Here is a 25481-nt window from a genome sequence, read left to right on the forward strand (position 1 = left end):
TCACACACACACACACATACAATGCTAGAAAATGCAAAGCACGGCAATTTTGTTTATAGAGCACAATTCGTACGCAAGGCAATTCAAAGTGCTTTACAGAAAATTAAAATAATTAAAAATAATTCTAATTTAAATCAGAAAATACAATCATCATAAAAAACAATCATAATAAGTTAAAATCAATCACATACTGCACATAAAATACTTTCAGTTGTCACATGCACGATTAAAAAAATAAAAAATAACAATAATACACAAATAATAAAATGACTATCACCCACTGAAAAGACACCTGGCAGAGTTCCAGGCTATTTTTTAAGATGTGTAGCGAACTTTCAAAGTGCCTATTCTATAAAAAGTATTGCAAACAAGTAATGAAGATTATACATTTATCTGAAGTTTGGTTCTCATAAAAAGGCACATAAAGACTGCTTTTAAAAAGTCACTTTTGCATAATATTGAAACTCAACCATGTCCTGTGCAAATAAAGATTAGATAGAGATTATAGATATATATTATAGATAGTAGACTCCCACACATCTCCAGTTGCCCACACACTGAATAAACATGCATGTAACTGTACTCCAGCACGCACGCACACACACACACACACGCACGCAATAGACACAGGCACAGACGCCACGAAGGATTGCAGAAAAGAATCTGTAGGAAGCAACATGTCTCTGCATGCTTACAGTGTGCCTCATCACCACAGGACATCCTTACATAACACTTCCCATACATCATGTTTCAATGCAGTGTTAAGCCAGAATATATTAAATATGTCCTGCAAGAGAATCCCCTTCAAAATCAAACTGACTTGCGCCCAATAAACACCTGCTTGACACGGCACCTCATTGTTGATCGTGTTGGGGAGCTGACTGCTTGTTTTCTGATAAACAAAGCGGTGTTTCCAAGGTGCAAAGCTGATTTTAGCCACTGGGACTGCTGCAGCCTTGAGGTGCATCTTGTGATGCGATGAATGAACGCAAAAGAGGGAGGACAAAAACAGCCTGTTTACAAGAGCAAAGAGAAGAAGCTCACTTGATGAATTTTTTGTTTGTCCGGGTGACAAAACATTCTGCATTATACTAAAGATGCACGAGTAGACCTTTCTAATATTGCATTTAGGAGTGTTCCAATCTGATATGGAAACAAGTATGGATATGTGCTTGCACGTAAAGTTATATAAGCAGTCCTGCAGCGTGTTTACTTGTGCAAAGCTGGACAACTAGTTAACACCTAAATGTCCTCCAATAAGCACACAAAGTTGGTCTTTTCTTCTATTTTAGTCCAGTCATTTACAAAAGGAAAACATGGAGCGAGCAGCTACACAACTAAGTACACAATAGCATACAAGCTACACAAATGTAATAATAATTGAACAATATTGCAATCTAAAACAGCAAATTTGTCTATATAAACAAGTATTAAACAATTATAGTTGCATATTACTAACACATACACAGTCTCCAAGGCAGAAACATTTTAGAACGTATCCACCAACAAACATGTCTGCATCATTTAACTTACTGCATCATGACCTTAACTTAAAGGCCTACTGAAACCCACTACTACCGACCACGCAGTCTGATAGTTTATATATCAATGATGAAATCTTAACATTGCAACACATGCCAATACGGCCGGGTTAATTTATAAAGTGTAATTTTAAATTTCCCGGAGAACTTCCGGTTGAAAACGTCTATGTATGATGACGTTTGCGCGTGACGTCAATGGTTGAAACGGAAGTATTCGGACACATTGTATCTCAATACAAACAGCTCTGTTTTCATCGCAAAATTCCACAGTATTCTGGACATATGTGTTGGTGAATCTTTTGCAATCTGTTTAATGAACAATGGAGACTGCACACACTCATAGAAATTAATAGAACAAACAATCAATAAAAAGAATAAACAGGCAAGATAAGTTGAACAAAAAATAAATAAACAAAACAAAAACTGAAAAAATAAGGCAATCACTCAAACCAAACAAACTGAAAAAGAACAAGGCAATCATCCAAACCAAACAAACTGAAAAAGAATAAGGTAATCATTCAAACCAAACAAAACTGAATAGAACAAGGCTATCATAACAAGGTATCATTCAAACCAAACAAAGCTAAGAACAATGTGATCATTCAACCAAGGATCCATAGTGCATGTCGATAAAAAAAAAAAAATGAAAGGAAAGCTAGACTATACAATACCTACAGTCATGTAGGATAATGTAAGCGTTGTTTTTTTTGTGTGTTTATTATTATTTTTATTTTTAATTTTTATTTTTTTCCCCTTATTTTTCCCTTTGCGTCCCTTTTGTCAGTGCTCATATAACATCATAGTTCTGTTTTTAAAGACTTTTTTTAATTGAAATGTGTTTTTACATTGCTTTATTTCATTATGGAGAGAGTTCCAGAGTTTTACTCCCACCACTGATGTACACATTTGTTTTGATGTTGTTCGTGCAAGCTGATGCTTAAAGTGCCCTTTCCTTCTTCCTTCTTTTTCTATTAAAGTGAAATTTTTTTGTAGATTTGTTGGTAGCTCTTGACTACTAGCCCTGAACATAACCAATAATGTCTGCTGCTCAACTAGTTCATAAAATTTGTAAAGTCCTGAGCTAATAAATAATCCATTTGTGTGCTCTCTATAACCTGTTTTGTGTATGATTCTGATCGCTCTCTTCTGAAGGAGGTACAGTGGCTTTGTGTTACTCTTATATGTACTACCCCATATTTCCACACAATAATTGATATAAGGCAGTACAAGTGCACAATACAGTGTACGCATTGCTTTATAATCTAATACATCTTTTACCTTATTTAATATAAATATACTTTTAGCCATCTTTTTTCTAACATGTGAGATATGCGATTTCCAACTAATATTATCATCTAAAATCACTCCCAAAAATCTAATCTCAGAGACTTTTTCAATGCTTGTTCCAGCTATTGACAGTACAATATTTTCAGGCTTTTTTCTCTTACTAAAAATCATGAACTTAGTTTTTTTCAAATTCAATGATAATTTGTTAATGTCAAACCATTTTTTGAGTTTGACCATTTCCTGTTCCATACTCTTTAGTAATTCATTTAAGTCATGTCCAGAGCTGTAAAAGTTGGTATCGTCAGCAAATAATACAAAATTGAGTAATTTTGACACATCACAGATATCATTTATGTATAAAATAAATAGTTTCGGTCCCAGAACAGACCCTTGTGGAATTCCACACTTAATACTCATATTTTCAGATGTATTAGCAGCATATTGTACATATTGTTGTCTGTTATTCAAGTAGCTATTTAACCAATCTAAAACTATTCCTCTCACCCCGTATGAATGTAATTTGGATAAAAGGATAGAGTGATCGATTGTGTCAAACGCTTTCTTAAGGTCTATAAACACCCCTACTGTGTATTTCTTACTATCGGTGGCTGTTGTTATGTCCTCAATTATGTTCATCACAGCAGAGGCAGTAGATCTGTTTGAACGAAATCCATACTGGCTCTCGCTCAACAACTTGTTTTTTTCAATAAGATGGTCTAATTTTTGTACAAATATTTTTTCAAGCACCTTAGAGAATTGGGACAGAAGTGATACCGGTCTGTAATTAGTAAACATGTGCTTATCCCCATCTTTAAAGAGTGGAATAACCTTTGCTACCTTCATTCTATCTGGGAAGGTCCCTGTATTGAAAGAAAGATTGAAGATATAGCAGAGAGGCTCAATGATGCAGTCAATTGTCTTTTTTACAATTATCATATCTAACCCATCATCGTCTGTTGATGTTTTGTTCTTTAATTTATTTACAATTGTTATGGTTTCATTTTCACTGACTTCTCCCAAAAACATTGACTTAAGTACTCTGCCTCCACCTCCCAACCCATTCTGAAATGACCCATCATCATGTTTTTCTATATTTTCTGCTAGTTTTGGACCTACGTTTACAAAAAATGAGTTAAACTCATTTGCCACTTCGTCCATATTTTTTATTATCTTTTCTTCTTTTACAAAGTGGTTTGGCGGGCTGATAGGTCCCGGTGTGCTTCCCATCACCTTTTTCAATATGTTCCATGTTCCTTTGATATTGGCTTTATTTTTTTCTAACAAGTTACTATAATAGTCTTTTTTGGCTTGTCTCATTATTGTTGTCAACCTGTTTTTATAAACCTTATATTTAATTTCTGCTGCATTTGTCCTAGATTTTAAAAATACCTTGTAAAGTCTATTTTTCTTTTTACATGCATTCTGTAGTCCCCTTGTGATCCAAGGAGTTTCACTGTAATTGTCCTTTTGTTTATATAGCATATTTGGGCAATGTTTTTCATACAGTGATAAATATATATTTAAAAAAGCTTCATATGCATCATTTACCTCTCCTACATATACCTCCATCCAATCCCTTTCAAGAAGGTCGCTTCTAAACATGTCAATTGTCGCTTCGGTTCTTAATCTTTTCCTTACATATTTGTGGGCTGTTTCTTCTCTCTCCCTGTTGACTTGACAGTCCCCCTCATTGATTTGGCACTCATAAGTAAAAAATACAGGTAGATGGTCGCTGATATCATTAACTACCAATCCACTCTTGATTTTGTTTTTTTCTACAACATTTATAAAGATATGATCAATCAGTGTGGCGCACGTTGTTGTTATTCGACTTGGTTTGGTGATCAACGGATATAATCCTTTACTATACAGTATCTCTAGATATTCGCTTGTTGATGTATTTCTAGGAGCGCTCAGCAAATCAATATTTAGATCCCCACACATGACATATGTTTTCTTTTCATTTAGATGGCACAGTATTTCTTCAAGTTTATCATTAAATTCATCTACTCTGGACCTCGGTGCCCTATATACACACGTAACGATGACATTTCTCTTCCTTTCCATCTCAATCTCCACAGTTATACATTCAAGCAAATCATCAATAACCATCGTCATACGTTCTACTGCTTTGCATTTCAAGTCACGGTGGACAAGCAGGGCCACGCCCCCTCCCCTTTTATTTATTCTATTACTGTGATGCAGCTCATAATTATCGATGGAGAAGTCGATACCTCTCTCCTCATCTATCCATGTTTCTGTCAGAGCTATTATTTTGAATTTACTTTTCAAGTTACTCAGATACTCTTTGATTTTATTAAAATTTGCATATGCGCTTCTACAGTTGAAGTGTATTAGAGAAAAGTTATTGTCTAGACTAACACTATCATTAAGCTGTTCCTCTGTATAGTAATCACACAAGGAATTAATTGAGTTGAACAGATGTTTATCTGGGTCAACTTGACATTCAAAGTCATGCAATTTGTAATCTATATATTCAGATCCTGACGGATGATTTTCAGTTGTCTCAGCCATTATGGGTTGATGTTATATTGCCAGTGCACAGTAATAGAATAATTGATATGCTCATAATATAATAAATATACTCATGACATAATAAATATGCTGATGTTGTATTCCCAATGCTAAACTCATGACATAATAAATATGCTGATGTTATATTCCCAATGCTAAACTCATGACATAATAAATATGCTGATGTTATATTCCCAATGCTAAACTCATGACATACTGAATAGGCTGATGTTATATTCCCAATGCTAAACTCATGACATAATAAATATGCTGATTTCACTCGATCAAACCTTTTCTAACATTTTACACTGCAAAATAATAAAAGTATGTATGATTCTTGCTGATATCGTATCTGATCCCAATTGGTATCAGTCAATACTCAAGGTTCCAATACTGGTATCGTATCGGAAGTGAAAAATTTGTATCAGGACCAGCCCTCTTAATTTAGTTTTTAATCACATACATGCTATATTATGTTATGCTATGACGTAAGAAGAACCAGCATTGAAGCAATGACTTTCTTTTGGAATCAGCATTCAATTTATGAGTCAGTTTCAAGTTTACGACTCCTTGCTGACGTTTTGACGTAAGTGACAAAGTGTGCATTGAATGAAGTCATCTGCAATCAGAGAGGATGTATCTGCTTGGTTCTTTGGCAGGACTTTGAAAGAACAACCACATGTTTTCTTCCTGCTCTTAAAAGCCTAAGCACAACAGCCGGTCGCCATGAATGTCATGGTCATGTGACCATACTGTACATGGGATACTCACTGAGCACGCTCTCTTCCAGAGATGCATCCAGGAAATGACTCGATGTCTGCACAACGTTGCAGCAGCACACAACAACGCAGCAAGAGCATCCTGTTGTGTCCTGTTTCAGTCTGCAGACACTTTGCTCAATGCTTTGTTTTCCACTCGGCAATCAAGTCAAAATCATCACTAAATTGCACAGCAGCGGCAAACTAGCTCGTGGGCACCATAAAAAGGTAATGAAAGATGCCAACTTGTTAGAAATGTACTGTTTTTTTCCAACAATTAGAGTACAATTTGCATAATTTCAGTACTAATCTTACTTGAGCTTAGGTGAACTCACATTTGGTTTATTACTTGTGGGTCGTTACATTACTTCCCCTCCTTTGGCACTATTGGAAGAGGTGGGTCAGGGCACGGCATTATTGGTCATACAGGTCACAGAATGAGTGCAATCCATAACGTTTTATCTTTACCTCCGAAAACCACAGGTGAACAAGGTACCTTTAAGACCTATTTAAATGAGGAGACACTCTCCAGTGTGGAAGTCTTTGGTCTTAAAAAGTCAAAACCAGCATTTGTGCGGGTAGGAAGCGTAATTTCATTAATGCTATCACGTAGCACATAACTTGCCATACCAGTGAAGTATGGCAAGTTATGTGCTACCTCGGTTTTCGTTAGTAATTTCTTCCAAAAGGTGCAACAAAGAAAGAATCTTAGGAATACTGATGCAGTTTGTTCCATTAGAACATCGCATGATTGAATTGAGAAGAATAAAGCAGACAATAAATGTAGGTGACATACCTGCAGCTCGCACCACGCCACCTCCACCGTTGTCTCTGTGTCGAGCCCCTTGTACACCGTCTTGAAGGACCCTCTCCCGATCTCAATGTCGAATTTCAAGAAGCGTCCATCCGGTGACGTCCCGACGGCCTTCGTCTCGGCCTCCTCGATGTCCTCCTGCACTCGCTTCTCGGCCTCCCTCTGCTCAGCGCGTGCTTTGGCCAGCTCCGTCTCTCGCTCCTTCTCCTCCGTGGGACTGCTGATGCTGCACTCGTGCACTTTTTCGTCTTTGGCCATCTCCTGCAGGGAGTCGCGCTGCCGGTCTCCCGTTTGTTTGACATCCACTACGGCCGAAGGCGGCTCCTTTACCACGCCATCAGCGTGTCCAACGTGACCCACGCCGACATTTTGGCGTTGCCCCTCTAGAGGTGCCCCGGGCTGCAAGCTTTGCAAAGAGGGGCCTTCCACTGCCTCTTGGACGTCTCGCTCCGCAGTGCGAGAAACCAAATAGCTGACGGGGGGTCCCCTGCAGTCTGGCAGCGAGGTGAGCGTCACCGCTGCCTTGCTGGGCAGGTCCAGGGCGGTGGCATTGGAGTCGCAGATGACACTCCGGCGGAAGAAGCGGTGCTCGGCCGTCTTGGAGTCTCTGTCCATCGTGTGACGCCGTCGTTGGACCTCCGGGTGTCCCTCCAGCTTGTCCACTACATGCGAGTCTGAACTTGCAGAGCAGTTCACATTCTTGTGGGGGGTCTGAGGGGTCAGCGACAGAGGGGCCGGGGCAATGAATTTCACTGCTTTGCTATTGCTTTCCGACATTCTTCCTCCCAGACCACAAAGGTTTGCTAAATGTAACTTCTCCTCAGCCTCCAATAAAATCAACCAAGGTGGAACAGCAATGGAGCATTCTCAAAGCACCATAAGAGTTAGTAGAAAGACAAGCTACAGTTCCTGTAGGACCCTATACTGGGTTTAGGGAAGCCCCAGGAGAGCGCAAGGGGCTTTCTTTTGAAGAGCAGGGAGGGAAAGGTCAGAAGGCAACGAAAGGAATAGGAAACTGTGAGATCAACATCCAAATCCATCCTGCTGCCAACATCCAGGGAAGTGCATTGAAGACATGGACAGACCAAGGATGTTTCCAGACTAACCTACTAGGAGGAACTCTTTGAGAACCTGCTCAGGGAAGGTGGGCCTAGCCTGGCCTAACCCGGCCCAGCTTGGTCCTGGTCTTTCCTGGTCACTGGAAACAGAAAAGAAAAGCGTCACTCAGTAACTTCTTGTTGCTCTCAAGCTTTTGGTCTCCTAAGCCAGTGATCAATAAGGACGACTACTTTGGCGAGCATACCGGTAAGAAAACATGTGGAAAAGAGGAAGAAGGTGGAACAATGAAACAGAAGGAAATGTTTGTTGAGCAGTGGCAACAATGCTTCAGTCTTTTTGATGATTCCTCAGGGGAACGCCAAGACACAGTCAGAACTTGGGTGAGAGTTAGCTCAAAGGCTACATCATTATCACGCTAACTGCTAGTAAAGGCAGACAATCACAGCATCAAAACAACCGCTTAAACTCAGTTTTACGGTGGAAACTTCAGCTTGTATCAATTACTTATGCACGATACCTTCAAAAAATGTATCCGGTTAGGTTTAAAGGCATAAAGATTTTTTAAATCTGAAGAGATGTTTTATCGCTACAGACACACACACACTAAGATAAAACAAATCAGGAATTGAGTAGTTTCAATCAATATGTGTGTGTTGTGTTACGCTAATACCAACACAATCATTATGTCCCATCACAGAGTATGACTCTAGTTCTTCAACCACAAAATATCGCGTGAACAAACATGATCTAATAAATAGGAAAATAAAAAATCATGGCAACCACTAAGGGTGCCCAAAAAAAATAAATTCAGATCCAAATCGCGATTCTTATTTGTCCTGACTCTAATACAATTCATAATTTAAAATATGGATTTAAAGAAATATATATATATATATTTTAAAAAAAAATAAAAATACATATATATATATATATATATATATATATATATATATATATATATACTACCGTTCAAAAGTTTGGGGTCACATTGAAATGTCCTTATTTTTGAAGGAAAAGCACTGTACTTTTCAATGAAGATAACTTTAAACTAGTCTTAACTTTAAAGAAATACACTCTATACATTGCTAATGTGGTAAATGACTATTCTAGCTGCAAATGTCTGGTTTTTGGTGCAAAATCTACATAGGTATAAAGAGGCCCATTTCCAGCAACTATCACCCCAGTGTTTTAATGGTACAATGTGTTTGCTCATTGGCTCAGAAGGCTAATTGATGATTAGAAAACCCTTGTGCAATCTTGTTCACACATCTGAAAACAGTTTAGCTCGTTACAGAAGCTACAAAACTGACCTTCCTTTGAGCAGATTGAGTTTCTGGAGCATCACATTTGTGGGGTCAATTAAACGCTCAAAATGGCCAGAAAAAGAGAACTTTCATCTGAAACTCGACAGTCTATTCTTGTTCTTAGAAATGAAGGCTATTCCACAAAATTGTTTGGGTGACCCCAAACTTTTGAACGGTAGTGTATATATATATATATAGTAGGGGGGTGGGTAGAGATAGCACCCTTGTTGATTGGCAGCTGCTCCCTACTCGTAGGGAGGCCACGCTTCACCGGTTCTCATCCATCCCCTAAATCTCTCACGTGCTGGCTCCAAGCGCCACACCCCGGTACACTGCCTCAGCTGGCAGACCAAACCACGTGAGGGGGTGGTGTGTACACTGCACCACTAGGCGGAGGAGCTGCACCAGTCAGCCAACGGCTAGGGCGGAGGAAGACCACATAGGACTCAACGGCCAAGTGTAAAGGAGTAAACCTTACAAATCCGGAGTGGAGCCCCGAAGGCGGATAGGTGCTCGCAAGACAACACCCTTCCGGCAACTCCTGCAGCAAAGCTGGTGCCAAACGTCATGCTCCGCATTCCTTTGGATCCCGTCAGCCAAGCCAAGAGGGGGATTCTGACGACTGGGCAACCCAAAGTCCCCATACCTTATGCCCAGGCTTGCGCCATGGAGGTCACAAAAACTGGAGAGGTCACTCCAGCCTCGCTCGCAAGAGTGAGGACACAACACGGAAGCTGGCAGTTTACGGGTTATAAGTCCCATCTGATTGGCGTAAGTATGGGGCGCCACGGGTCAGCTTCGACGGTGGGAGGGATCATAGTGTCCCAGTGGACGACTACTGCCCGCCTCAAACCGGGCAGCCCCCGGTCAGTAGGGTGTCGGCCCGCCAACGTTTGCCTGCTTCAGTGGGTGCCTGGAGCTTAGTGTACTGTAAAGGCACGATGAGCAGACGGTAAATCTTTGCACCAAACAATAAGAAAATTAAAAAGAAGACTCCAGCTCTTCTATTTGGTAGCTGGAACGTGCGCACTATGCGCACAGGCATCTCAGATGACCTCAGAGTGGTGGAAGACACCAGAAAGACAGCCATCATTGACAGAGAGCTCACCAGACTCAACGTCAGCATAGCTGCCCTCCAAGAAACCCGGCTCCCTTCCAGCGGCTCCCTCAGAGAGGAGAACTACACCTTCTTCTGGAAGGGCAGAGAACCCGAAGAGCCCCGCCAGCATGGTGTTGGCTTTGCCATCAAAAACACCCTCCTGGCTGCAGTGGAGCCTCCCTCAGGTGGCACCGAGCGCCTTTTGTCCATCCGCCTCGCCACTGCTGCTGGTCATGTCAACATCCTCAGTGTGTACGCTCCCACTCTCACCTCATCGGAAGACACAAAAGACCAGTTCTATGGGCAGCTTGATGAACTGATAAAGGGCCTCCCAAAAGATGAGCCCTTATTCCTCCTTGGCGACTTCAATGCCAGAGTAGGTGCAGATCACAAGTCATGGCCCTCCTGCCTTGGACGTCATGGCACAGGGAAGGTAAATGAGAATGGTCAAAGGCTGCTGGAACTGTGCTCCTACCATGACCTCTGCATTACAAACACCTTCTTCGAGTGTAAACCATCACACAGAGTGTCGTGGAGGCATCCGCGGTCCCAACGCTGGCACCAACTCGACCTTGCCATCACCAGGCGCTCTGCCTTAAACAATGTCCTCATCACCAGAAGCTACCATAGTGCAGACTGTGACACTGACCATGCCCTTGTGTGCAGCAAAGTGCGTCTCCAGCCACGCAAGCTACATCACTCCAAACCAAAAGGCCGCCCCCGGATCAACACAGTACACATGTCAGATCCCCTTAAGGTGGACGCATATGTAACCAACCTGGATGAAGCCCTACAGGACCTGCCAGATCATGACGCCACAGGAAAGTGGAATGCCATGAGGGACAAAATTTACAACACGGCCATGTCCTCGTTTGGCAAGAAAGAACATCCCTGCCAGGATTGGTTCAAAGCCCACCTTCCAAGGATGAAACCAGAAATAGAGGCTAAACGTGCAGCCTTCTTAGCACACAAGGAATGCCCAAATGAACAGACACTCACAGCACTCAGAAGGGCTCGGAACACCACCCAGCGTGTTGCTAGACAGTGTGCCAATGAATATTGGCAACAACTGTGTAAGGAAATACAGAGCTGTGCCGAGTCCGGAAACACACGCGGCATGTACAACGGCATCAAAAAGGCCCTTGGCCCTGCAGTAAAAGGAATTGCCCCCCTGAAATCTCTGTCAGGGGAGAAGATCACTAACCGGGAGGAACAGATGACCAGATGGGTGGAACACTACTCAGAACTGTACTCCCGTGAAACATCAGTTTCCAATGCTGCCCTTAGTGGTACGAAGGATCTGCCCATCATGGAGGAGCTAGATGAAGTGCCCACTATGGAAGAGCTCAGCAAAGCCATTGATGCCCTCCCAAACGACAAAGCACCAGGTAGCGATAACATCCCACCTGAAGCCATCAAGCACGGGAAACCTGCCCTGCTTCAGCCTCTGTATGAGTTGCTCTGCATGTGCTGGGAGGAAGGTGCAGTCCCACAAGACATGCGTGACGCCACCATTGTGACACTGTATAAAAACAAAGGTGACCGCAGTGACTGCAACAACTACAGAGGGATCTCCCTTCTCAGCATTGTCGGCAAAGTGTATGCACGCATCCTCCTCAACAGGCTGCAGAGACTCGCGGATCGTGTCTATCCAGAATCCCAATGTGGCTTCAGAGCAGGCAGGTCGACAACTGACATGATCTTTTCCCTTCGACAGCTCCAGGAAAAGAGTAGAGAGCAAGGCCAGCCACTCTACATGATGTTTATAGACCTCACCAAGGCCTTCGATCTGGTCAGCAGGGAAGGCCTATTCCAGCTCCTTGAGAAGATTGGCTGCCCCCCAAAGCTCGGCAGCATGGTGACCTCCTTCCATGTCAACATGAAGGGCACAGTCCTGTATGACGGATCATCCTCAGAACCATTCTGTATCAACAGTGGTGTCAAGCAGGGCTGTGTACTTGCACCAACCCTTTTCGGGATTTTCTTTTCCCTGCTCCTGTCTTACGCCTTCGACTCCTCCACTGATGGTGTATACCTGCACACCCGGTCTGATGGGAGATTGTTTAACCTGGCGCGACTGCGTTCTAAGACCAAGGTCAGGACAGTTCTCATCAGGGAGATGTTGTTTGCTGATGATGCAGCCCTCATGACTCACACAGAGGATGCCCTTCAGAGTTTGGCTGACCGCTTTGCCGATGCTTGTAAGCAGTTTGGGCTCACAATAAGCCTGAAGAAGACCAACATCAGTGCACAAGACATCAGTACTGCCCCCTCCATCACAGTTGATAACATCAGACTGGACACTGTGGACGAGTTCACCTACTTGGGATCAACAATCAGCAACAACCTCTCACTGGACATCGAACTGGACAGGCGTCTCGGAAAGGCAAATACCATCATGGCTAGACTGACCAAGAGAGTGTGGGAGAACGGAGCGCTGTCAGAACACACCAAGATCCGTGTATATCAGGCCTGCGTTCTCAGCACCCTTCTCTATGGAAGTGAATCCTGGACCACCTATATGAAGCAAGAACGTCGGCTCAACACCTTCCACATGCGGTGCCTCAGGCGCATCCTCAACATCAGCTGGCAGGACCACATCCCATACACCAACATCCTGCAGCGCGCCAAGATCCCCAGCATGTACTCCCTGCTGAGTCAACGCCGTCTCCGCTGGCTCGGCCATGTCCGACGGATGGAGGATGGAAGACTACCTAAGGACATCATGTATGGACAACTGACCATTGGCACCAGACGAGCTGGTCGCCCCCTACTACGCTTCAAGGACGTCTGCAAAAGAGACATGAAAGCATGCAACATCTCTCCTGACAGCTGGGAGGTACAGGCCATGGACAGAAATGCTTGGCGTCAGACTGTCCACAAGGGCAGTGCAGAAGCTGAGGTGGCAAGAGATCGGCTTGCAGCAGAGAAGAGGAGACGCAGGAAGTGCACTGCAGCAACCCCTCAAACCCAGGCCACCTTATTCATTTGCACAAACTGCAATAAAGACTGTCACTCACAGATCGGACTGCGCAGCCATAGCAGACGATGCCAAACAACATGACAAGACTCCAGACGCGCATCAGTATGGTCTCTCGAGACTGAGCTGCCGATGATGATATATATATATATATATATATATATATATATATATATATATATATATATATATATATATATATATATATATATATATATATATATATATATATATATATATATATATATATATATTATTATTTATTTTTTTTTTTTTAATGAAAATCAATATTTAAAAACATTTTTAGGTCATCTCAAGAAGGACCTTTTTTAACCTGTTTCGAAAAAGTGAGTTATTATACCAAATAATACATTGTAAGAATCGGTTTGAATAGAGAATTGATTCTGAAAAGAATCATCACCCCAGGAATCAAAATCAGATCGAATCAAAGGGGTGCCCTAAGATTCACAATCTTAGGCAACCACCAGAACATAGAATATGACATAAGAGAGGAGGGAATTATGATAATTTTAGGACTATTTTTGACAATACACAAAAGACAAAATGTATAATGATCAAGTGAGTAGTGAGTGATTCCCAACGCTTTTCATTAGCTACTTTCTGCAATACGTCACAATTCATGCAGCAATGACTCAGGAGATGTCGGCTTTCCTCACAGATGTGAAGCGTTTTGGTACATTTTAAAAGTGTTCAATATTTACGATTGTTGCCCCTGACATGTTTTGGAACCAATTATTGGGATAAATTCAGTCTTGACACACATCAGACCACAAACAATCTCATAAAATAATCTAATAAGACAATAATATAAGAAAAATGACAGTGTTTTTTAACAAAAGAGGGAAACTTGGGACAACAAAAGTCAGATTGTCTTTATGTGTGAATGAGTAAAGGTGCAGAAGGAAAGTCCTTTAATTGCTGCCCTTCCAAATTTAGCCCAAAGTCACCACAGCCTGGCTAACCTCAAGGTGAGGATCCTCTCTGACCAGTTAGCAGCTTAGCATGAGAGGAGAGGTCAGTCAAAGTGGCAAAGAAAGAAGCGCTGTACAACAACTCTAAACATGTCTGGAAACATGGAAGCAATGTTTATAGTTCACTTTTTGAATACTGTACTGGAGTAACAAATCTCCACCAGGGTCTGAACTATCTGAGTACACAAGGGGCCTAGATCTTCCTGCAAAAAGCAGATACAAGCAAAAAAATCTAACTATGCAATGGAATAGATCACTGTACGTTATCAAAAAAAGATTTATCAAGTGATATCAAGGATTATCCGTCAGTGGAGTTCCCAGAAAGATCAAACTATCTAGAAAACATTCTAAACGACAAAACAGATGAAAACCTGGAAAAGCATGGAGGTCTACGACTTTTTTGTGTGGCTGGGTCAAGGAAATTGGTATAAAGACTCTCCCTGATAAATCATGCATCATTTTTGCTCGGGTAAAGTTGCATTTCATGATTTAATTTCGTGTCTACAGCCTTGTTTGTTGCCTTGTTGTTGTTGCACGCACTGTTTACGAGTATGTGTTTTTCCCCATCTTTATCAAAAATATAACTATAGATCTCAACGTTGTGTATGTGCTGAATGCTTCATTTATGATTGTTGCCTTTTAAAAGCTTAACTCTTTTAGGTTTTGCTCACATTTGCTTTCTTTTATTTAGACACATCCATTTTCTGCCGCTTGTCCCTCTCGGGGTTGCGGGGGTGCTGGAGTCTATCCCAGCTGCATTCGGGCTAAGGCGGGGTACACCCTGGACAAGGCACCACCTCATCACAGGGCCAAAACAGATAGACAGACAACATTCACACTCACACTCACACACTATGGCCAATTTAGTGTTGCCAATCAATCTATCACCAGGTGCATGTCTTTGTAGGTGGGAGAAAGCCGGAGTACCCGGAGGGAATCACTCATAGCAAAAATGTGTTTTAAGATAATACTGTACAACTACAAACCCCGTTTCCAAATGAGTTGGGAAATTGTGTTAGATGTAAATATAAACGGAATACAATGATTTGCAAATCCTTTTCGACCCATATTCAATTGAATGCACTACAAAGACAAGATATTTGATGTTCAAACTCATAAATTTTTTATTTTTTTTTAGCAAATAATTAACTTAGAATTTCATGGCTGCAACACGTGCCAAAGTAGTTGGGAAAGGGCATGTTCACCACTTTGTTACATGGCCTTTCCTTTTAACAACACTCAGTAAACGTTTGGGAACTGAGGAGACACATTTTTGAAGCTTCTCAGGTGGAATTCTTTCCCATTCTTGCTTGATGTACAGCTTAAGTTGTTCAACAGTCCGGGGGTCTCCATTGTGGTATTTTAGGCTTCATAATGCGCCACACATTTTCAATGGGAGACAGGTCTGGACTACAGGCAGGCCAGTCTAGTACCCACACTCTTTTACTATGAAGCCACGTTGGTGTAACATGTGGCTCGGCATTGTCTTGCTGAAATAAGCAGGGGCGTCCATGGTAACGTTGCTTGGATGGCAACATATGTTGCTCCAAAACCTGTATGTACCTTTCAGCATTAATGGCGCCTTCACAGATGTGTAAGTTACCCATGTCTTGGGCACTAATACACCCTCATACCATCACAGATGCTGGCTTTTCAACTTTGCGCCTATAACAATCCGGATGGTTCTTTTCCTCTTTGGTCCGGAGGACACGACGTCCACAGTTTCCAAAAACAATTTGAAATGTGGACTCGTCAGACCACAGAACACTTTTCCACTTTGTATCAGTCCATCTTGGAAGAGCTCAGGCCCAGCGAAGCCGACTGCGTTTCTGGGTGTTGTTGATAAAAGGTTTTCGCCTTGCATAGGAGAGTTTTAACTTGCACTTACAGATGTAGCGACCAACTGTAGTTACTGACAGTGGGTTTCTGAAGTGTTCCTGAGCCTATGTGGTGATATCCTTTACACACTGATGTCGCTTGTTGATGCAGTACAGCCTGAGGTATCGAAGGTCACAGGCTTAGCTGCTTACGTGCAGTGATTTCTCCAGATTCTCTGAACCCTTTGATGATATTACAGACCATAGATGGTGAAATCTCTAAATTCCTTGCAATAGCTGGTTGAGAAAGGTTTTTCTTAAACTGTTCAACAATTTGCTCACGCATTTGTTGACAAAGTGGTGACCCTCGCCCCATCCTTGTTTGTGAATGACTGAGCATTTCATGGAATCTATTTTTATACCCAATCATGGCACCCACCTGTTCCCAATTTGCCTGTTCACCTGTGGGATGTTCCAAATAAGTGTTTGATGAGCATTCCTCAACTTTATCAGTATTTATTGCCACCCTTCCCAACTTCTTTGTCACGTGTTGCTGGCATCAAATTCTAAAGTTAATGATTATTTGCAAAGAAAAAAATGTTTATCAGTTTGAACATCAAATATGTTATCTTTGTAGCATATTCAACTGAATATGGGTTGAAAATGATTTGCAAATCATTGTATTCCGTTTATATTTACATCTAACACAATTTCCCAACTCATTTGGAAACGGGGTTTGTAGTATCAAGATAATACTTAAATGGAAAATACTAAACATTATATAGTATATAAAAAAAACACATTTAAAAAAGTGATCACTGCAAACTCTGCTCCCTTGGAGCGGAGTGCGTACCATTTTTCTTCTCGTCGTTTCATTAAATCATGCACTCTTCCGCCCTCCTTGATTACTTCTCGAGGAACTGTGAAGAAACATTTATTCTTTTCGCGATTTGAACTGTTTGTTCAGCCAAAAACAACGCAAGCATGGGGCATTTTTCTTCGAGAAAGGCCAAATGGCGCATGGTGATGTCATGTAAATCCAAACAATATATATATATATATTGGGGCGGTATAGCTCGGTTGGTAGAGTGGCCGTGCCAGCAACTTGAGGGTTCCAGGTTCGATCCCAGCTTCTGCCATCCTAGTCACTGCCGTTGTGTCCTTGGGCAAGACACTTTACCCACCTGCTCCCAGTGCCACCCACACTGGTTTAAATGTAACTTAGATATTGGGTTTCACTATGTAAAGCGCTTTGAGTCACTAGAGAAAAGCGCTATATAATATAATTCACTTCACTTCACTTCACATATGTACAATATGTGCTGATGCTGACTTGTCATAGGTAATGAAGCAGGTGTGTGTGTCCATGTAAATCCTAACAATGTCAATAAAGTTAAAAAGTTAAAGTACCAATGATTGTCTAGGTGTGGCGAAATTGTTCTCTGCATTTGACCCATCACCCTTGATCACCCCCTGGGAGGTGAGGGGAGCAGTGAGCAGCAGCGGTGGCTGCGCCCGGGAATCATTTTTGGTGATTTAACTCCCAATTCCAACCCTTGATGCTGAGTGCCAAGCAGGGAGGTAACGGGTCCCATTTTTATAGTCTTTGCTATGACTCAGCCGGGGTTTGAACTCACAACCTACCGATCTCAGGGCGGACACTCTAACCAAAAGCATGCAATTTAAGGCTAAATAGTAACCGCTTTTCCTACAGCATAACCAATCCCAGCTTCATCCTGCAAACAAATTGTATTTATGTGCAAATGTCACTATTAGATGACATTGTTTATGTTTATTTTGGGTCCCCTGCTGTTCATGGGAACATTCACACAGGGTCAAAGTGACTCAGTGAATTATTAACAGGAAGGAAGAAGCCAATTAGCAGCCCTGTTAATTAAAAAAAAAATAGAACATTACATATTTAAACATAATATCAATTAATTAGATTAGATTATAGCACATCACAAGTACTTACTCACTAATTTTACATTAGAGAAAGTATTTTTGCCTGCACTTTGTCAACAATTAAAACAATCTCATGAGACTCAAAGATGCTTGTCTTGAGTCCAGTAATGGTTCAAATCCTGCAGAAAGACAGCATTTAGTCTCCTATTGAAATAGAAAATGAGGTCTTGTGCAGGTCTAACTTTGCATGCAACAGTCAAGTCGATGTATTTATTACCTGTTACATCTGTTCTCGTCCTGCTTGGAGGAGTTTGGAGGGCCACGAACTTGATGAAGATCCTGCGCGGTGTCACGACCAAATGTCACATTAAGGCCACAGATGCTTGACGAAAAGCCCGCAGAGACGATAAAGACATTTGCCACAACGGCACGACTTAATAGTAGCTTGGAACCTCCACAGAAGACACGAAAAGGGGCTTGGAGCACCAAGTGGTCAGCGGGACTTGCACGCAGCGGCAAGCCGACAGGCAGACACCCCCCACGGGGTAGAGAAGCCAAGTTCGCCCGCTGATGCCGCGGAGCCTCTGGTGCTTCTCTCCCCAACAATATTATTTTATCCGCTGTCCGTTCAGTCCGACTTGGCAGTGAGTGCAGCGAAAGAGGAGTTAAAATCCCCAGAGAGCTTCAGTGTTCAGGCTCCAGGACGGAGGCTCGCATGGTTCTGAGCTGCTTTCAGCGATGACTCAACAAGGCAAGCAAAGTGTCAAGTCTAACCAGCCTAACCCACAAAAGAAGTGAAAGTACTTTCAAAATAAACCACCGTTGAATACGCGTGACGTTACTTCCGGCTTCTGTCGCCTCGTACTTTCTCTACGCAAATAATCTGAGCGAAAATGTGAAAAGATGTGATTCAGGGAGGAAAGACGGACTCTTTTCCAGCATCCTGCAGTCAGTGTGAAAGGAAGTAAATGAGGGAGGAGGTGCTGTGTTCACTTAGGTTGAAGGGCACACATGGTTTGAGAGTAACACTTTACATTTAGTAAGCAGCGACAGAAGAATGTCAAGTGTGTGTAAGTGTAATAGAGAATGTGCAGTATGAGTTGATAGAGTACAGGAAATGCATTTTGCAGAGGAACAAATAGTACAGCATAGAGTAGGGGTGTCAAACTCATTTTAGATCGGGGGCCACATGGAGAAAAATCTACTCCCAAGATGGCACGATAACTTAAAAATAAAGACAACTTGAGATTGTTTTCTTTGTTTAAAAATAGAACAAGCACATTCTGAAATTCTACAAATCATAATATTGTTGTTGTTTTTTACACTTACATGTTGTGGTTAATAGTATTCTATCTTTATTTGTAGTTATTTATATATTCTGAATGAATTATGTGATAATGTTCATCCGTCAACTCATTGGTGTTCATTTTCAATCTATCAAGATAAAAAAAATCATACCAAAATCAAATTTCAGTATGTTATTTATGTAGTTTGATCACTTTCCTTGACTGATGTACTATAATCATGTGGTTTATTTTGTACATATGTAGCATCGTCTACAAAGATACAAGTAATTGCTATTGCGACATCCAGTGGACACATTTAGAACAGCTGTTTCTTTCATTCAAAACTTTCAGGTTAATTTTTATATTAAGCAAACTCATCCCACAGGCCCGATAAATCCTGTTTGCGGGCGTGATCCGGCCCTCGGGCCGTACGTTTGACATCCCTGGTATACGGGGTGATCAGCTCTAAAGCAATTTCAGGCAAGGATGACAACACTCGATGTAGGCAGGCTCTAATAGGACATCTTAAACAATGGGTTTATTACAAAAAATGTAATTGTGACCTAGGAGGCACATATGTAGCTGGGGCGGTCTGCATGTCTCCGACTACACCGCGTTGTGTTCTGGTGCGCGGTGATGAGGACGTGGGACACCGTTTGGATTTTGCATCTCAGGTTTATTCCTGTTGCTGCAAGGTAGTACAAACACAAATGGAGACGTGTGTCAGCTCCTTCACAGCCAAACAGCCTCAATCAGACGGTTAAGCACACTGACTGGAGACATGTGTGCAGCAACGTAGCATCCTTTTACCTTCAAAATAAAGCTCAGTAATGTGACGGGGAAAAAAAGAAGGAAGTACCAAAACAAAGCCACAAATGTTCAATAAAATCTCAAATAAATATAAAAAGAGACACAACCAAGTTACTACTATGGATCTGCTGAAATTAACACATAAATAAACCATTATAGATGTTTTACATTTCATATGTTACACACACAAATATGTATAAAATACTAGATGTGTCTCCACTCTCCAATATTGATATCGAATATTGGTTCAATGTCTATAAAAAATGTTGGATATAATGTCTGATACAAGCAGTCCTGCATCGTGTTGACTTGTGCAGAGCTGGACAGCCAGTTAACAACTAGATGTCCTCCAATAAGCACACAAGGTTGGTCTTTTATTCTATTTTTGATCAAGTTGTTTACTAAAGGTAAACATGGTAGGCTACAGGCTACTCGAAGCGAGCAGCTACACAACACCTAAGCACACAAGCTATAAATACATAAAATGTGTCCTTCAATGAACCATACAGCAATCTAAAACAGCACATTTGTCAATATAAACAAAAGTCAAATAATTATAGTTGTATATTACTTGTACAAGGTCTCAAAGGCAGAAGCGTATTCGAAAGTATCCCGTAACACAGTGGTCCCCAACCACCGGGCTGCGGCCCGGTACCGGTCAGTGGATCGCAAAAGAAAAAAAAGAAAAAAATACAAAATTAAATTTTTTTTTTTAATTAAATCAACATGAAAAACACAAGATGCACTTACAATTAGTGCACCAACCCAAAAAACCTCCCTCCCCCATTTACACTCATTCGCACAAAAGGGTTGTTTCTTTCTGTTATTAATATTTCTGGTTCCTACATTATATATCAATATAAATCAATACAGTCTGCAGGGATACAGTCCGTAAGCACACATGTTTGTATTTTTTTATGACCAAAATCTTTATGGGACAAATTTTCAAGCGTTGACCGGTCCACAGTTACAAAAAGGTTGGGGACCACTGCCGCAACAAACGTGTCAGTGTCTGCATCATGACTATAACTTACAGCTAAGCACGCAATAGCACACAAGATAGACACACTGTACGTAATAAGTGTCCTTGAACACTGGAAAAATAACAGTTACATTTTTTTTTTCTAAAAATATACTTTTCCGTCAAATAAAAGAGTTTGAACCCTTCAGAAATGTTAAATATGGACATATTTGTGTTAGTCCTTATCCTAACTATTTGCAGTTTTATTTCTTAAAAAATATAATAGTTTAAATACACACTTAAGTCCCTGGGGTTTTATTCAGGCCTGTTCCCCATATACGCTACATTCATATATATAGCATATATATATATATACATACAGTGTATACACGTTTGTATATACACATGTATATACGCATACATGTGCAAATGCACACATGTATATATGTATGTTACTTTATCTTAAAATACAATTTTCGTAATGTGCTTAGTGTCAACAGGCTATTAGCATGAATGCCATGTGTTAATATTACATGCATTTGCTAAGTCTATGCTAAAAACTCACTCTTTTACTTTTAGTTTCTGTTACTCAAATAAGTCATACTTAACTTGTCTTATGAACCTTGTGAAAAAAGGAAATAAAGTTGCTTTAGATGGACTAATACACATGTTGAATAGTTCAATTTAATAGATTTGGAGTTTAAAAACCCCCCACAGAAATGTAAGTTTATTTTGAAAGAGTTACAAAACATACTACGGTTACATTAGCACAATTCCACATGAATGCATGCATAAAGTATAGTTTTGTTTCATAATCAATGTTTGCATCTTAAATTACATTTCAAGGGATGTGTCTGCATGACCCTCTAACAAAAATGCAGAGCATGTGAGCGATATTAACGCAACATTTTCAAGCGCCAAGGCCTCAGGGCTCCACCGTGCACATTGACACGCACGCCATGTCTTACATCAGCGAGCAAACCCTCACTTTGAATTACGTTGTCAAAATGTAAGATTTATACTTTTCCCTCCGACAAGGACAGATATCAGCGTACAAACGTGACACATATTCCAGAGATGTGCGTCAGAACACACAGTGAAGTGGCAGCTGGGTTAAACAACAAATAATACATCAAATAATGCATTGTGGGTTTAGTTCTCATCAAGTACAGACATGGCCTTTTCCAATTGTAAGCGTCCTCATTACTCATTTCAGGAAAGCGGTTTTCCTGCCACACAATAGTGCTTTAAACGGTAAATTGTGTAACAGAAATTGAGCAATACTGTACATTACTACTGTACTTTCAATTTATTTGGCTGACAGCTCAAAGAAAGGGAATTCACTTTATTTTAGGCTGCTTTCATGTTTGGTTCACTTACAAGGAACGCCGCAGCAGTTTGCTTCACTTGACCTCAAATGTGAACTCTAGGGGTGTCCCGATCTGATACTGATATCGAATCTCGATCTGACATCGATATAGTATCAGCAAAAAATCGTATTATATAGGCCTGCATCTGAAACGCCTGCTATAAGAACTGCGATACAAGCATTCTTCTTTTAAGATTATAAACATGGAACCGCAGTGTGGACCAAACCATGTTTTAAGAATTTTGCTTATTAAAATTATTAAAATGAGAATGTTGTAAGATTTATGGCTTTTTTAAAATTTGCTTTAATTCGTATTAATATATATCAGTTCAGTGTATACATAACAATTTTGTCATATAGTGTACTGGGGGCTGTGTGGGCCATAGCGGGCTGTGGGCCCTTAGAATTGTCATCACCTTTCCTCCCTTAACGACGGCCCTGCACACAGATAACATCTTGTCACCATTGGAGAGCATTTTAAGAGTCTTTACTTCAGAACACTGTAAAAGTAAACACACATACATAAAATGTGTTAATATAACTTAGATGAAATACTAAATAACATCTCTGTGGCAATCCAATGCAAAATAAATGCTTCAATCCAAATGAGTTCGCTAATATACATTGTATAGGCCATACACATGCTACTGATTAGCATTAGTTATTTTACATGGCGATTTCAACACCTCCTAAATTGTTAATGAAAACTACGACTAAAATGCACGTTATAGTCTAACAGCTGGTGTGTAATAAGTACAATACTTGAAGTATAAACACTTTGTAGGACTCAACAAAATACAAAACTGGCAAATTGAACTTAGTGGCAAAGACTTCTTCCTGACTACAACAACACACCTAGGACAAACTAAAATTAATGCATACTTGCAAATGATACTCAGAAGTGTAAAAAAAGAAAATATCACAGCTAAATAGTTTACAGTCCATTCCAGACTCTGATCAAGTACTATCCAGCATGCAGAACCCACATGATCACAACAACATATTACTTAATTATTACGTTTATAACATTACACGCTACAAAATTATTCAAAAGTATGTACTTTATTATAGTCAAGACTGGAAGATCTGTAATGTATCAGAATTAAACCCACGCGATCACAACAACATATTACTTAATTAACACTTTTATAACGTTACACGGTACAAAATAAGTCAAAAGTATGTACTTTATTATAGTCAAGGCTGAAAGATCTGTACTGTACCAGAATTAGTTTGTTTGTTTATTTATTTACCGGGCGGTATAGCTCGTTTGGTAGAGTGGCCGTGCCAGCAACTTGAGGGTTCCAGGTTCGATTACCGCTTTCGCCATCCTAGCCACTGCCGTTGTGTCCTTGGGCAAGACACTTTACACACACTGATTTAAATGTAACTTAGATATTGGGTTTCACTATGTAAGGCGCTTTGAGTCACTAGAGAAAAGCGCTATATAAATATAATTCACTTCACTTCACTTTAAAATGCACATTGATGAACACAATAACACGTAGGATGTTGTGTAAATATGTCGGATTATAGCAAAATGCTCATTTCCATCTGCAGTGAAAGGGTTGCATGGTGACACCACTTTGGAACACTACATGGACAAAAGACACAGTCGGAGTTAAAACGAAAGCAAAAAAAAAACAGGCAGAAGTAAAAATGATGAAAGACAAAACCCGTTCAAGTGTTGCCTCTGCTCTGCTCTGCTCTCCCCGTCTGTATATATATGTGCTCATGAAAAGTGTATTTTAGAAGCTTTTTATGAACATCCTTCTGATAGACAGCGACCTCTGCAATGTACATTTGTGTTTTGCGTTCATGTTTTTTTCCCCCCCAAAATCTGTGAATCTGACAAAAACAGAGCAAAAACCAATGTGCACTGCAGAGGACACTAGTTCTTAGGAGGTAAATATGTAAAAATAACCACCAAATTCAACCAAGAAGACGACATTTTGGTTTGGGATATTTAAATTATGTCACAAAGTAAGTTCAATCAAGTCCTTACTTTACGCATAAAAAGTGACCAAAAAGTAGCCTTCTTGCAAACATGTTTATCAAGAGAAAATGGACCAAAAGTCACTTCATATTATTTACTGCTCACTAGTGTTACCATATCTGAGTTATTGTGCAGAAATATGAGGAAATAACTACAAATGTACACGTAATTCACTAACCTGTGTTACAAAAAAGATCTGTCAGAATAATACATATCAAAAATATATACAAGCGCTTCATTTATTGACTCCAAAATACTGAAACTCAATGATTTACTGCAAAAATTATGCCCAAAGCAAACTATAACCTGCTACCCAAGTATGTACAACAATTCTTCTAAAAAAAAAAAGAGGAAAAATATAACCTTAGAGGAAAATGTAATTTAAAACATTTATATGCATGCGCAACACTTAAGACCTTCAGCATATCAGTATGTGGAATTAAATTATGGAGTGGATTAAGTAAAGATGTCAAACAATGTACTAATATGATCCAATTTAAGAGGCTGTTCAAACGACAAGTGTTTACAAAGCATCTTGATGAACATCTTGAACTATTTTTAAAATGAAAAATTATTCATCTCATGTGAATGATGACTGGCTTAACTATTAAGAGAAATGTTGTATTCAGTGGTGTACATTGTGTTACAATTACAAGATCAGAACAGGAGGTGAAAAATTTGTTAGTAATTGCTGTGAATTGGAAAAGGAATTGATAAGTAAGCTTTGTTTCTTCCTGCTCCTTTTCGAACATATTGTAAAAAGAAATGAGAATATGTAGATTATATGATGTATCATATTGTATACATATTTGTATACATGTTCTAAATAAGAAAAAAAAAATACACACGTATAAGTACAGTACCTCCTTTATACACACGCGCGCACACACACACACACACACACACACACAGTATTCTTCTATTTGTAGGCTTTAAAATTGTACACAAAGTACCGTGTGCAAAGTGAA

General features: G+C 40.3%; 2 protein-coding genes across 3 annotated transcripts in view; both read right to left on the minus strand.

The window, feature by feature from the left end:
* Window positions 1–409: 409 nt before the first annotated feature.
* LOC133665248 (serine/threonine-protein kinase WNK1-like) lies at window positions 410–18970 on the minus strand. 2 transcript variants are annotated; one of them, XM_062070496.1, is made up of 3 exons: window positions 18369–18970; window positions 6918–8133; window positions 410–967 (listed from the first exon to the last, which is right to left on the minus strand). In XM_062070496.1, exons 2-3 carry the CDS (start codon window positions 7710–7712, stop codon window positions 707–709), a joined length of 1056 nt encoding a protein of 351 aa, XP_061926480.1. In that variant the 5' UTR covers window positions 7713–8133; window positions 18369–18970; the 3' UTR covers window positions 410–706. The 2 variants fall into 2 exon arrangements, with proteins under 2 accessions (XP_061926480.1, XP_061926481.1); XM_062070497.1 differs by having other exon boundaries at window positions 791–1013; window positions 18369–18968.
* Window positions 18971–19940: 970 nt separating this feature from the next.
* LOC133665312 (mucin-2-like) overlaps window positions 19941–25481 on the minus strand; it is a 37944-nt gene continuing 32403 nt past the window's right edge. The window contains exon 4 of the mRNA XM_062070574.1: window positions 19941–20065. Within this exon, the coding sequence (XP_061926558.1) occupies window positions 19941–20065 (125 nt within the window). The remainder of the gene's footprint in view (window positions 20066–25481) is intronic.

Source organism: Entelurus aequoreus, linkage group LG14 (assembly GCF_033978785.1).
Source record: "Entelurus aequoreus isolate RoL-2023_Sb linkage group LG14, RoL_Eaeq_v1.1, whole genome shotgun sequence".
NCBI classification, from domain to species: Eukaryota; Metazoa; Chordata; class Actinopteri; order Syngnathiformes; family Syngnathidae; genus Entelurus; species Entelurus aequoreus.

Coding starts and splice junctions, on each gene's coding strand:
- LOC133665248 (XM_062070496.1), bottom strand. CDS start 7,712: ATGTCGGAAAGCAATAGCAAAGCAGTGAAATTCATTGCCCCGGCCCCT. Junction 968..6,917: donor TGGCGTGGTGCGAGCTGCAG/GTATGTCACCTA, acceptor TCGCATCACAAG/ATGCACCTCAAGGCTGCAGC.